The sequence below is a fragment of the Myotis brandtii genome, unplaced genomic scaffold (genome assembly GCF_000412655.1).
Source record: "Myotis brandtii unplaced genomic scaffold, ASM41265v1 scaffold893, whole genome shotgun sequence".
NCBI classification, from domain to species: domain Eukaryota; kingdom Metazoa; phylum Chordata; class Mammalia; order Chiroptera; family Vespertilionidae; genus Myotis; species Myotis brandtii.
Window position 1 is genome coordinate 398,527 of NW_005371660.1, and position 13,937 is coordinate 412,463.

The 13,937-nt window shown below is 42.6% G+C and overlaps 2 protein-coding genes across 2 annotated transcripts; one reads left to right on the forward strand and one right to left on the reverse strand.

Moving 5' to 3' along the window:
• Window positions 1–5,061: 5,061 nt before the first annotated feature.
• LOC102251493 (60S ribosomal protein L37a) lies at window positions 5,062–5,427 on the reverse strand. The gene has a single exon (XM_005885154.2). It carries the CDS (start codon window positions 5,403–5,405, stop codon window positions 5,127–5,129), a length of 279 nt encoding a protein of 92 aa, XP_005885216.1. The 5' UTR covers window positions 5,406–5,427; the 3' UTR covers window positions 5,062–5,126.
• A 2,101-nt stretch (window positions 5,428–7,528) lies between these two features.
• Window positions 7,529–13,646, forward strand: IL17F (interleukin 17F). The gene is made up of 3 exons (XM_014532448.1): window positions 7,529–7,564; window positions 11,672–11,877; window positions 13,038–13,646. The coding sequence occupies exons 1-3, from the start codon at window positions 7,538–7,540 to the stop codon at window positions 13,300–13,302; spliced, it is 498 nt and encodes a 165-aa protein (XP_014387934.1). The 5' UTR covers window positions 7,529–7,537; the 3' UTR covers window positions 13,303–13,646.
• The last annotated feature ends 291 nt before the right edge of the window (window positions 13,647–13,937 follow it).

Sequence of the window (13,937 nt, forward strand, 5' to 3'; positions counted from 1 at the left end):
CACCTTAGTATTTTACTTCCGCACTGCGCCTCCTCTGAGTCTCGGTATGCTTTTCTCTTTCCTTCTAGTTGTAGAATTTCCACTCAGCCAGCCTTCCTGTGGTTCTGGGTGATGTCCGTTCCGTCTTTTAGTTGTATTTTTGAAGTGGTTGTGCGAGGCAGCAATCCTCTGGTGTTACCTATGCCGCCATCTTGGTTTCCTCCTCCAGAATGGCAGTTTTACACCTTGTTTTATACATTACAATCAAACAGTTTATAATTAATAACAAAGAGGAGATTTGTGGTCTCCACAGAGTGGTACCTATACTTTGAGGGGTCTCAGGAAAGGAAAATTACTTTGACATTCCAAAGATATGTTAGTAGAGGCAAAAAGACAATAGGCTCAGTTAAGGTAAATATTGACCTTTGTCAGGGAAAATACTGGCCTAGGTATGACTACCCACCATAAGCTACTTTTTAATTAAAAAGTTTTCATTTCAGACCATCCTTTCTGGTTACTTGTAGGTCTCTGAGTTTGTAAGGCTGCCACACAGGCCTTCCCTGAGCTAGTCAGGTTAGCATGTGGCCTCTTTTCGCCAAAACTCACAACCTTCAGAGAACAGTCCGAATCACCCAGGTGTCCTGACTCCAGTCCAGACAACGTAGAGCCCATTGCTCGCTCTGTAAGTCTGATCTCTAACAACCATCACCTTTCCACCACCCCCTGTGCATCTTTGTTTCAAATATTCTCCAGCCTGTATCTGGGGGAAGTTGTTTCTTCTCCTCTGGGCTTGTCAGCTCAGCTGTTTAATAGCTGTGTGGCTTTGGACAGTTTCCAGGCACTCTTTACGTCTCCATTTCTTCAACTGTGAAATAGAGAGACTTGTCTTTTACTCATGGGATTGTTGTGAGAATCAAATACAATAATGTCTATGAAAATGTTTTGTGAGCTGTGTGGCTTCATCTACAATGTAAGGCTACTGATATTATAATCATTTTCTTCCCTTGGCAGCACTTGGTTAGAGAGAAATATGGCCCTGGAAGACTTAGAGAGAGGGACCCCCTTATCTGCAGATGGAGACTAGAGGGAATCAAAAGGCCCCGGTCCAGGCTAGGAAAGCCATTCAAACCCCATCATCAGCTGAGAGGGCTGGGCCAGATTATCTCTAAAGACCTGTGCAGCTCCTGAAATCTATGATGGAGCAAAGGTGACAGAAGTCTACTCTGCCTTAATGGCTAACTTGGGTGCCAGGTGACAGGTTGCTTTGGACCTGTAGGGTGTGAGAGGTGTCATGGGATAAAAAAAATCAGTGGTGGCATTCTCCTCTGGGTAATTTGCTCAGCACAAAACTGCGTAATGGACATAAATGTGTGCAATCTACTGGAAGCTTTCTCTCCCACGTAAGTGCTGGGGTCTGTGCTGCCAAGAACCTTCTCACAGTCATTATTTTTTCCTCGAAGGCCTTTCCCAGCCACCTGTGTGATCTCCCCTGGGGTTAGATGCAGCGGAGAGCAGTGGGATGAGCCCGGATAAGTGGGGTGCACCTCTCTTTGTTCCCTCAGCATACTGAGTCAGACCCCTGCAGGAGTGAAAGTGACCCACTTCTCAGGAGTGGAGTCTCCAGCTCTCTCTCTGGTCCTCCCCCACCCCCACACATGCACCCACAGACTCTCAGAAGTAACCAGACAGTGGAAGGAGAGGGATTTGAACTTCTAGCAGAAGTATAGTATAGGAAGGGAAATCTATGGGGGAAACTAATAGAAGCTAAGGGTTATTTTGTAGGATTTGTTATGCAGACTTAAGTTGGTGCCCACTCCATTGATAAGAATTCTCCCTCTCCTGTTATTAATCTCATCATCCTTTCTAATAGCAGAGAAGGAGATACCTTTACAAATGGAAATTTATGTTACCTTTACAAAGGGGAAGGTATGCCCTGCTTTTAGGCAGAAAGGGGGAGGGCAGCCTTCCCCGAGTCTGCTGTTTCTCATTGCCTTTAGCTTAAAATTGTCCTTATGCCCAAGAGGTGTATGTTGTGGTAGTATACTCTGAGCCTCTTATTAGCAAGAAACCAGGTGGAAGAAGAAATTAACAAATATCCATATCAAATAAGTCAAATTAAATGAATAAATATTCCCTGAGCATCAGCTGTGGATAGGATAACTGTCTGGGGATGTAGGAGTGGTAGGTACATAAACTCAAAGGGCAGTTTGTGCCAGAGAGCAGATTAGGAATAAGCACATGAACACTTAAAAAGCAAGCACACACACAAATAGTCATTCGAGTGGACAGCAGAAAAGGCATTGCTAAGTGAGGTGTCATGAGAGTTAGCGGAGAGTTCAGGAGAGGGAGAGACGCAGTAGCTGCTAGTCAGAGGAGATGGGTTTTCAGGAAGAGGCCAGGGATTTGGATGGAACCTAAATGAGGAGAGAGAACAGAAATGGTCATTCCAGGGAAAAGGAACTGGTTTGGAGAGGATGAGGGCTCAGAAATACAAAGCATTTTGTGGAGCAGGTGCTGAAGAATAAGTTTATGTGAAAGGTTTGGGATGGTAACTTTCTATAATAAACTGGGCTGGGGCCACGCATTAGAGTTGGGCCAATGTGCAAGGGACTGGTCATTTCATCTAGAGGTGAGAATGGAGTGTGAGGTCATCTTTCTGGGGCTAGACTGGCCACCCCAGTTCACCACCCTAGAACTTGGCAGGTTGTCAGTATGAAGACAGGCCAGGAGCAAATGTAGCTGATCAGCAGTTCCTGAGTGGCCAGGTAGAAACAAGCTTAGAGAGATTTTGGTGAGAGGAAGCCAGGAAATTCAGCAGTGTTTGACAGACCCTCCCACAGGCTTTCCCCAGGCATCTGCACCCGGTAATGTTGACTAATTCCATCCCTCTTGATGCAGGAAATCAGCATGGCTGCTGAGTAAGTGAAGGTCTGCACGGAACCTTGACTTGCCTGCCGCTAGCCTGTGGGTAGCTCAGATAGGCCAACCCAAAGTGACTGCTGCTGAATTTTGACATAGAAACAACCCCACTTTCCTATTGTTGCCTTCACCCCTGCCCTTGCCAGGGAACCCTCCAGTGGGAGAACAGGTATGGCTCTCAGCTGTGAGAGTTAAGGCTCCCGTTTGCTTATTCCAATCACTTTTAGGGATACTTGACTCTCAGTTCCTCAGTTTCCGAAAATGCCATGCATCTAGGGAGCCTCACTGGGAAGGTCTGAATAGCCTACCAGGGGTGGGCAAACTTTTTGACTCGAGGGCCACAATGGGTTCTTAAACTGGACCGGAGGGCCGGAACAAAAGCATGGATGGAGTGTTTGTGTGAACTAATATAAATTCAAAGTAAACATCATTACATAAAAGGGTACGGTCTTTTTTTTTTTTTAGTTTTATTCATTTCAAAAGGGCCGGATCCGGCCCGCGGGCTGTAGTTTGCCCACGGCTGGCCTAAGCAGAGGAAGAATGCTTATGCTCAAGGGGAAAAAGAGCTACAAGGGGCTTGAAGGTTGGGAATGAAAGCTTTTGAGGCCATTCTGACTTAATGTTCATAACCCTTATTCGGAAGGGTCTGACCCTAACATAAATAAATGTTCAGGGAAATTAGAAGTGTTTTCATAGTATTTGGAGATAACACTGGTGTCAAAGTAAATTATATACAAATAGCTTTTGATAGTGAATGACAGTCTTTTTTTTTTGCATTTAATACCTTATAAATATCCTTCAAACCAACTACTGTTTAACTGGATATTTTAATGAGGAGTCAGAGCTCTGATCAAAAGTGAAAATAAACAGGAAAGCCTATAAAATCATTTAATGTCTCTATCAGTGAGTTTAGACTAGGACCGTGGTCGGCAAACTGCGGCTCGCGAGCCATATGCGGCTCTTTGGCCCCTTGAGTGTGGCTCTTCCTAAGCCTAAGGAGTACCCTAATTAAGTTAATAACAATGTACCTACCTATATAGTTTAAGTTTAAAAAATTTGGCTCTCAAAAGAAATTTCAATCGTTGTACTGTTGATATTTGGCTCTGTTGACTAATGAGTTTGCCGACCACTGGACTAGGATATGCCATAGTAGCAATCTCTAAATTGCGATGGTCTCCAAGAACAAAGGCTTATTTCTTGATGGTGCTTGCATGTTCCAATGTAGGTCAGCAGGGAGGCTCAGCTCACTGTACCCACTCAGAGATCCAAATTCTCTTACTATGCCATCATTTCCCCCCATGTTACCATAAATCCGAGGCAGGGGAGGAGAAGTCACGGAGAATGACAAATTAGATTTTTCTGCCTAGAAGTGAAATACTTCACTTCCACTCACATTTCTTTGGCCAAAGCAAATCCCATAGCGAGGAGGCAAAGAAGTGTCATCTCCAGTAGAGAAGTACAGTGATTTTTGTGATCACTGTTTCTACCATAGTCCACCCTTCTGCTCACCAAATACTTGGTTCACTCTCCTTGCCTACATAGTATCTTTACCCCCTCATTAAGGGAGAGCACCCCAAAGTCCCATCCTATCAGAAGTGTAGCTCAACATCTCGAATTTGTAAATGATATACTATAGTTCATTACATAAGGTCTGAATGTGTAGAATAGAGCAGGAAACTAGCAATATATACTTCCATTTGGAAAAAGAAAGAATGGTTTAGCACAGTAGTTTGGTCTGTGGCAACTTGAAATCCTGCTTGGCTGATTATGGGGATGTCTTAGCCAGGGCATATGGAATGTTCTTTGATCAGACCCAGATTCTGCTTTTCAAAAGGTGCCCAACTTGTGGTCCCTGGCTCCAACCCCTGGCAGGAAATTTCCCCCCAGTAATCTCTTTGCCATGTCTGAAATGGTGTCGACAAATAGACCTTCCTTGGTGCCTTAGTTCCTGCTCTGAAGAAACTAAGAGGAATGAGGGTTGGATCATGATTAATTTCAAGAGCTCTCTCAAAAATTAGTAAACTTCTCACTTAAATTGGTTCTTATGGTGGCACAATTCCCAGAATATCTCTATTTCTAGCTTTTCATTTCCACAATTCTCTCTCTCTCTCTCCTCTCTCTCTCTCTCCTTGATGGTTGTTTACTAGAACTATACATTTACACTTTTTTTTTGTTATATAAATTAACCCATTTATTATAGGCTCGCAATGTTTCAAACTGTGGAGCTTCTACTGGTCTTTCAATTCCTTCAGTCTTCTGATGGCTGACTTTACTGTGACGGCAGAAGTGGTGTTGTAGGTCCAGGCACCACCAGCGACGGTTTTCATGCAGGAACCACAGTGCCAGATCCCCACGGCGGCTTGCCTCATCTTGGTTTTGCCACAGAAGGAGCAGGTGTACTTGGCATGCTGGCTGATTTCAATTTTCTTCACCATTTTCCTGAGGGAGGCGCCATAACGGGTCCCGTATTTACCAACGATTCTGACCTTCTTGGTGCGTTTAACCATGTCGCCGCGAACTAGGTCGGACGCCGAGAGCTACATTTACACTTTCAAAAAATATATATATTTTATATAGAGGAAGGGAGAGGGGTAGAGAGTTAGAAACATTGATGAGAGAGAAACATCGATCAGCTGCCTCCTGCACACCCTGAACTGGGTATGTGCCTGCACCCAAGGTACATGCCCTTGACCAGAATCAAACCTGGGACCCTTCAGTCCCCAGGCTGATGCTCTATCCAGTGAGCCAAACCAGCTAGGGCACATTTACACTTTTTATTCTGGGTCTTTTTATTCAATTAAAAGGATGTACCAGCTGCTTCATTGTGATTTTTGCCCATAGGAAATGTATTTGGTTGAAAGGTTTTACTGGGCATTTCTCCCTCAAAGGTTTTTTTAAATTTATCTTTCACTTTTGGGGGATATAAATTGTTGTTGTTTTAATCTTGCAAGCTCTGAATTTCTGGACTCTCTTCATTCTCTCCTTTTTGTTTGCAAACTTGCCAAATCTTTCCTGAGCTCAAGGTAATACAAGAAAGAGCATTACCTTGCCAAATCCAGACAATCGCATCCAACACACACAGCTAGCATTCTGTTCTCCAGTATTTTCCTGTTGAGTTTCTGTACTGCTAGGTGCTATATCTACCTCTTAAGTTATTGCAGGCAATAATTTTACCAAATGTTTTGCCATTGCATAGTGTGGGTCATCATTTATCTAGTCTATAATTTCATTGTCATACACAGCCTGCCACATGACCTCTGTTGACAATGCCACTCTTTTAGCCTTTTGATATGGTAGCAACTCACTTCTAGGCATCAATTTCTGTATCTACATATACACCGTTAGGTTATGGCAGCATATCTTGATTAGATTCACCTTTTTTTAAAGTGAACATAAAAATCCTTTTTAAAAATTTATTTTTTGCCGAAACCGGTTTGGCTCAGTGGATAGAGCGTCGGCCTGCGGACTGAAAGGTCCCAGGTTCGATTCCGGTCAAGGGCATGTACCTGGGTTGCAGGCACATCCCCAGTAGGAGATGTGCAGGAGGCGGCTGATCGATGTTTCTAACTCTCTATCTCTCTCCCTTCCTCTCTGTAAAAAATCAATAGAATACATTTTTTTAAAAAAAATTTATTTTTCAATTATAGTTTACATTTAATATTATTTTGTATTAGTTTCAGGTGTACAGCTTAGTGATTAGACACTCATATACTTTACAAAGTGATCCCTCTGATATTTCCAGTACCCACATGGCTCCATACATAGTTATCATAATATTATTGACTATATTACCTATGTTGTGCTTTACTTCCCCATGACTATTTTGTAAGTACCAATTAGTACTTCTTAAAAAAAGAAAGAAAGAAAAATGTTTGCTGACCTGAAGTTAACTGAGATAAATTAACTTTCCACCGGTTATTTAAAATTACACACCACAGTAATCTATTTTGGTTAAAAAAAATCATCCTCAATCAGAGATAGCCAAGATAGTGGTCGTTTATATGTTGTATGAATAATGATTATTTATTAAGTATCAGTAAGGGTTAAAATAGAATAAATTCAGGTTACCACAAAACTACCTGGGGATGTAATTTCAGAATCTCTCACTAATGTCACTCATTTCTTTGGTTTTATTTTCCCATTAATAAAATGGAACACAAGAGAGGCCTGCCATTTAATACCAGGGCTCCTCTGAGGGTGACTTATCTCCCACTTAAATCATGGTTCATATTGCATGACTGGAAAATAGAACATACGATGTGTGTCAAGAGTCCTTAGCCGTTAGTGGAAGACCATAAAAAGATCATGACAGCAGATTGCAACTTGGCTTGTCTGTGTAGCAACTTAAGAATTTTGCTGTGATTTGAGGTAAATGGGGGTAGAAGAAAAGGAAGGGTTGGTCCTTTTTTCGTCATCCCTTTTGAGGATCCCCCTTTGATTCCCCTTCAGGAAGTGGAATAGGAAAAAAAAACAAACTACATTCGTCAGCCACTCTGGGGCAACCACGTCTTAAGATGGTAAGCAGGTCAATCTGATTGCTATAAAATCGACAGGTACTCTCATTGACACACACAGGCACACACAGGGCATGCACAGAAAGAGCTTACTGCACGAAGGAGGCAACCAGAGCAAAAGGACAATGACCACCCGACATCCCGCATCCATGGTAAGTAATAATAATGACTTTTGTTTAGGTAGAGTCATTCCCTAGGAATTCAGAAAAGCAGATTTCTCAGGAAGTAGGCTCAATTGGGGTTATTTCTTTTAAAAAGAGAGCTGACTTTTATTCTGACCCACGTCTGGTGGAGAAAAAGAAAAAATAACTAGAAGTTATAATGGGGTGTAAGCTAGCTCTTCACCTGATGGTTTTTGTGTAGTTGGTGTTAGCTTGCTTAGCTCTTGGTCATGAACTACATTATCTCGCCTGTAGTCACCACTGTAGAGTTAAACTGGCTTAAAAATCTAATTTCGTGCAGAAGCTTAGCCAGCCCTTTAGCATTTATATGTTCTATATATCTTTATTAACCGAGGAAGTTGGCGTCCCAAGAGCTTAATGATCTCCCCAAGACTACAGGTAGAGAAGGAGTGCAGGTAGAGAAGGAAGTGGAACGACCCAGGGATGAACTTTGGACAGCTCCTAGAGGAGGGACGTTTGCCATGTCTCTGATGGCTGATTATTTTTTGCATCTTCTCATTCCTCTTTGAGGAGAGAGAGGTGTTAGTGTGATGGAAATTTACCTCCCCTGGGTCTAGATTCTTGCCTGGCAGCAGTCAGGTTAGACCTGGGGAAAGCATGAAAATAGGGCTTGGGAAATCACTCACCATGTTATTGGCTTAAATCATCTCTTTTGTTCTTTGTGTATAAGCCATGCAACTTAAAAAAGCTTGGGTTTCATAAAAACGGCATGGCATATGGTGATGATAATACTATAATATACTTAGATGTTGGTTTAGAGATGACAAGAAATGCAGCAAAGTGCAGCATTGGGGGATAGGCTCTGGAGTAAGACCTGGCTCCATCGCTTACTCAATGTGGGATTTGGGGTAAGTTTTTAACCACTTGTGCATTATTATTCTCTTTTCAGTATAGAGCAATAATAATGGCATCTTCCTCATGGGATTTTTGCGGGGATTAATTGATATCATTGCAAATGACTAAAGCTATACTCTGAAATAGCGTATCTATGTATGCGTAGTTTTTTTTTTTTTTTAAAGATGCTGGGGAACATCAGGGATATGGCTTCTTTTTAAAAATATATATATATTATTGATTTTTTTACAGAGGGGAAGGGAGAGGGATAGAGAGTTAGAAACATTGATGAGAGAGAAGCATTGACCAGCTGCCTCCTGCACACCCCCTACTGGGGATGTGCTTGCAACCAAGGTACACATGCCTTTGACCGGAATCGAACCTGGGACCTTTCAGTCTGCAGGCCGATGCTCTATCCACTGAGACAACCTGGTTAGGGCTGTATGCGTAGTTTTTAGTTAACCTGGCCATTTTCAATGTAACAATCAATAAAGATAGAGAAAGCATTAAATAAGTGTTAATATTAATAATACTGCTTTTACCTCTGAGACTCTCATCGACCCAATGAAGTAGGTAGGGAACCACTTTTCCTATTATACACGTGAACAATGGCTCAAGTTAAGTGATTTAACATCATGGAGTAATATACACACAAGAACTGGGACATGGATCTAGGTTTAATGGCTCCAAGTACAATATTCTTCTCCTTGAATGGTTCAGATGCAAGATTTTGAACCTCTTAAAGAAGAAGTGTTGTAGACATCGTTTTTAAGAACCAGCAAGAGCCTTGTTAGAGCTCCTGCTCTTAACTGCATAACCACTAAAATCTACAGTTTCAGAACCACAGCTTTGTGGAGCAAACTAGAGGGATTTGCAGACAACATCTGATTTTCTGATAAAGGGCCACATAACTTACAACACTCATGTATTCCCGACACAGCTGTCACAGTGCTTAAACTGCTTGGCTACTTGGGTGGGACAAAGCTAAGATGAGATATGGTGAGTGGCTACGTGTTGGTGACAGTAATAAGGATCTTCAATAACAATAGCACTGGCCACTGACAGCTAGGGTTGAGTCCCCAGACTGGCATTGACAGGTTGGTGAACCTAACCAAGTTTATTTGTTGCCTCTCAGACACAACTCTTTCACCTGTCTAATGAAGATAATTATACTAGCTCTACTGACCCCATAAGAAAGTTGTGAGAATCCAATGTTTAAAGAGATATAATAGTGTTTTCTAAAATACTCAAAGAATATAAGCAAATATAATAATGACTTATTAGAAGCATGGCAATTTTTGCTAAATCATATCACCTCAAGGAACAGTTATTTTAAAGCCTTGATAATTAGATGTAAAAGTGATTTAGTAAGTATGCTACAGAAGAAAAAACATAAAGGAGGAATTTATGTAATAAATCTAAGGAAGTTACTGATGGGCCTGAGAAGCAATCGAAGCGGGCATCCTTTTACTTTTTAAAATGTCATAATGTTACGTCTAGAGGGAAGATGCATGAGGGCAAATTTCACATCTTTCCTGTCTACTGTGTATCATCAGCACAATGTCGACTTAACAATAGTCACCTGTGCTGAATATTTACATGTGCTGGCGTGCTCGTCATGCCTTATATGGGCCATATCATTTAATCTTCACATTTTGTGGTGGAGGAAATTGAGTCATAGCTAGTAAGTGTCTTGGAACTTAGTTATGGGCCCAGGACATCTGATTCCAGAGCCCATGTCCTGAATCACCACACAATAGAGACAAAAAAAGTTGGTGAATGAATGATTGTGGGAGATGAAAGTAGATGGCTGCTGGTTATCTGAAGGCAAATCAACCTCATTCGGGCTTATCTAGGTCAATCGCGCTTTCAACTTCTTTTTAGTATCAGTTACCTTGGTACAGCACGTTGGCACCATAACCTCTTTGTTTACTCTTATAATTTCTTGCCTCCACTACCTGCAAAATATAAAACGGAGGTCCTTCTAACTAACATGTCTGGTTGCCTTACCTACCTTAATTCATGGGAAGTGTGAGCCTGACAACACTGAACCCAGAGAATGAAAGCAACTGAACCTCAGCTCTTGTTCTGCATCATGTTGAGAGTCGGTGATGGGCCTTGTCCATCCCCAGTAAGGGTCAGTGGTGATGGTGAGGTGAACAAAGCACGTTTGTGACAAAGGGAAGCTGGAGAGATTTTTAGTTCTTTTTTTTAGTTAGGTCTTCACAGAGCACCCTCTTTCTTTGTGCATTCCTGCAACACCAGATAAACCAATATTTCAATAGAAAGGTTAAAAAGAAATAGTTTCCATATCTCTGTTGTTGGGCATCATTAGTGTCCCTGCTTCTTTCAATTAGCATGGATACTTGAAACTTTGCTTTAGCATTTTTCTTAATTCATTGATTGTGGGAAATTAACTATATTGTTAATTTAACTGTATTCTTTTGTTTGTCCATTCACTCACCCACTTTTTGTCCATCCAGAAAGTATTTATGGAACACCTGTTCTATGTATGACATGTTCTCCTGCAGGAATTTACAGTCTAACAGGCATAGATCTGACATGAACACAAACAGTACATTTTCATTCAGTAAAGAAATGCTGCTTGAGTGGTGTATGGTAAAAACTTCATGATTTAAGGATAATTAACATACTCCTAATTGAACTACTTTAGGGACAGTTTCTGGAGGAGACCATGCCCGAGTGGGGTCTTGATGGAAGGATAGGAATTGGAAAGATCGAGGTGGGCAATGTATTCTAGATGAAGGAATGGCTGGGAGGAAGGATGTTGTGGAAGGTTTATGGGATCTTGGAAAGAAAAACTAGAGCTATCATTTAGTAAGCCTCTGTTTTTGTTAGATGGACAGGAGCTTTACATAGAACATTTCATTTAATCTTGTGAATACTGTTATACAGCCAGTATTATAATCCAGTTGGAAAGGAGAGAAATCAGAGGCTCAGGAGGAGGCTGGGTCAAGATTTACACCCAGTCCCAGATCTCGTTGTCTCTCTGTCTCACACCGTGGAGGCTCAGTCACCAGGCTACCAAGTTTAGTTCTCAGTTGGTACCCTGATGTCTTCATGTATGATTGTTCCTATTTCTAGGTGAGGCTCTGAGGTTCAGAGAGAAGTCCTGATCTCATAGACGATCAGGAATGCTGAGTTCAGGTAAAGCATGGGATGTCTCCTGTCAGTAAGTGACACCACAGTCCCTAACCAACTGCAACCTCCTCTATTTTCCAGATCAAGTGTCTGCTGCTGTTGATGTTGGGGCTCACTCTCCTGAGGGAGGGGGCAGCTCAGAAAAAACCCAAAGCAGGGGATACTGCCCTTTGTCCTCCACTGGAGGACAACAGTGTGAGGGTTGACATTCGCATCCTCAGTCAAAACCGGGCTGTTTCCATCTCACATGACTTGCAGAACCGCTCAAGCTCCCCCTGGGATTACAAGTAAGTGCAAAGGAGACGGATCTTCACATGCTTTGGAACTATATGTGCATTTATTCTAATCAGAAAGCAGAAAATTTAGAAAAACTAAAAGCCCTCACATATACTCTTAAGAAAACAGAAATCCCACTTTACCTGGGAGCACACAGTTTTCTTGTTGATTTGGTCTAAGTGGTCCAAAGTCTTACAATTTTGTTTCCAACTTTTCATTGATTCTGCCCTTTTCTGCTTCATGGGGCCCTAGATTGGACTTGACAAACTTTCTGTGTTGGAAGAGAGGTCTCTTTAAAGCAGCCCACACAATGATCTCTGCAAAGGAATAAGTGGGAACCAAAAAAGGTCAAGTTTCGAGAGATCCACTCAGATTAGACACTGGTTTTCAAGGAGTGGGGAAGAGAGCCCAGTGGAGGGGCAAAACCTTTTGGGAAGTGGGATCCTAGGCAGGATGTTCAGGGGACAGTCTTGTAACTTTGTCTGATGTGCAGGGCCCTGCAATATCAAGCACTCCTCTATATTCTCCCATTATTAAGTATGTAAACCAATTCCAGGGTTAATGAGATGTGCTGCTGGGCTGCTTGTCTTGCTTCCATGTGAGGGAATGTACACAACTGGCAAGTTGGCTGGATTGGCGCGGCTGCCTTTATCCTCCTGGCTGAGGGGGGCTGTTGAGGGAAAAATTGAGAGGAGCCATTGGGTTTACAAACCTCAGGGGCTTTGGTTTGGTTTTCTTTTCCAAGCAGTAGGCTTTGTAGACTGTATAGTGGGAGACCTACGGTGATTTTAGTCTCTAAGCAAAGGATGAATAATAATTATTATAATAACACTGTATAGAAAAATAAACTAAAAGATCTAACACGTAGTGAATGCCAACATTTACAGTGTGCCACTTCCTATGCATTTGTATCACTGAATGTTCTCAACAATTCCATGAGAGGGAGATATGAGAATCCCCATTTCAAAGCTGAGGAAACTGAGGCTTAGGGAGTTAAGCACCTGCCAGAGGGCTGTGTATGAATCCAGACTGTCTGACCCACAGCCTGTGCTGCAGCGCGGAGTTACTCAGAACCACCTCCCTGCTGGTGCGTGCTGGGCTGCAGGGCTCGCATCCTTTGTCCATGTCCCCTCCCTGTCTCACCACCTGCATCTGCCTGCTCCTCCTGCAGCATCACCAGGGACCCTCACCGGTTCCCCTCCGAGATTGCAGAGGCCCAGTGCAGGCACTTGGGCTGCATCGATGCCGAGGGGAAGGAAGACAGCTCTCTGAACTCCGTTCCCATCCAGCAAGAGGTCCTGGTCCTCCGGAGGGAGCCCCAGGGCTGCACTCGTTCCTTCCGGCTGGAGAAGATGTGGGTGACTGTTGGCTGCACCTGCGTCAACCCCATTGTCCGCCATGCACGTGGCCTGAGAGTTGCCCCTCAACTTAGCTGAAGAAGCTGTAGAAGTGCCACTCCTCCTCCTGCATCAAGTCCTGAGTGGTCCCCGATTCTCTCTTAGTGTGGTTTGCATGGAATTCTCAAAGCTTTGTATTAGATATAGTGTTAACTTTCTGGGGTGCTTCCGAATGCTAATATTATCCTGAGATGTTCCAATGTCCCAAACCCCTGAAAATGAATGGCGAACGAAGGAGCCCTTGGTCCACTCTGTTCATGTGCTGGGATGACTACCACACAATCATGTGTGGTGACCAGCCATGCAGTTGCTGGGATGTGGCGCCATTCCCTGGGAGCTTTGTTGGTAAAATGGACCTCTGTTCCATGTGGATGAAAACGCAGAAAATATAGCCACAACATAAGAGTGTGGGAGGAGCTGTGCAGGCTGGGGTGGGTGGAAAGGATGGGAGTAAGGATCTACTACCTATGTTTATTGAGCTTTTGCTAAATATAGATGAGGTTGGCCTGATATTTATATTTGCAAGGAAACTGTTCATGTATTTATGATGTATTGATTATATAAACTTTTAGGAGAAAAAATAATATATCAAGTACTAATATAATAAAATATTAATGGTTTAAAAATACTTTTGGTGTTCATTTCACATTGTACTCATAGACCTTGTAGCCCTA

Excerpts from the sequence above, each read along its gene's own strand:
- LOC102251493 (XM_005885154.2), bottom strand. The coding sequence starts at position 5,405 with ATGGTTAAACGCACCAAGAAGGTCAGAATCGTTGGTAAATACGGGACC.
- IL17F (XM_014532448.1), top strand. The coding sequence starts at position 7,538 with ATGACCACCCGACATCCCGCATCCATG. Across the intron at positions 7,565-11,671 it reads CCCGACATCCCGCATCCATG|ATCAAGTGTCTGCTGCTGTT; the intron begins GTAAGTAATAAT and ends TCTATTTTCCAG. Across the intron at positions 11,878-13,037 it reads AGCTCCCCCTGGGATTACAA|CATCACCAGGGACCCTCACC; the intron begins GTAAGTGCAAAG and ends CTCCTCCTGCAG.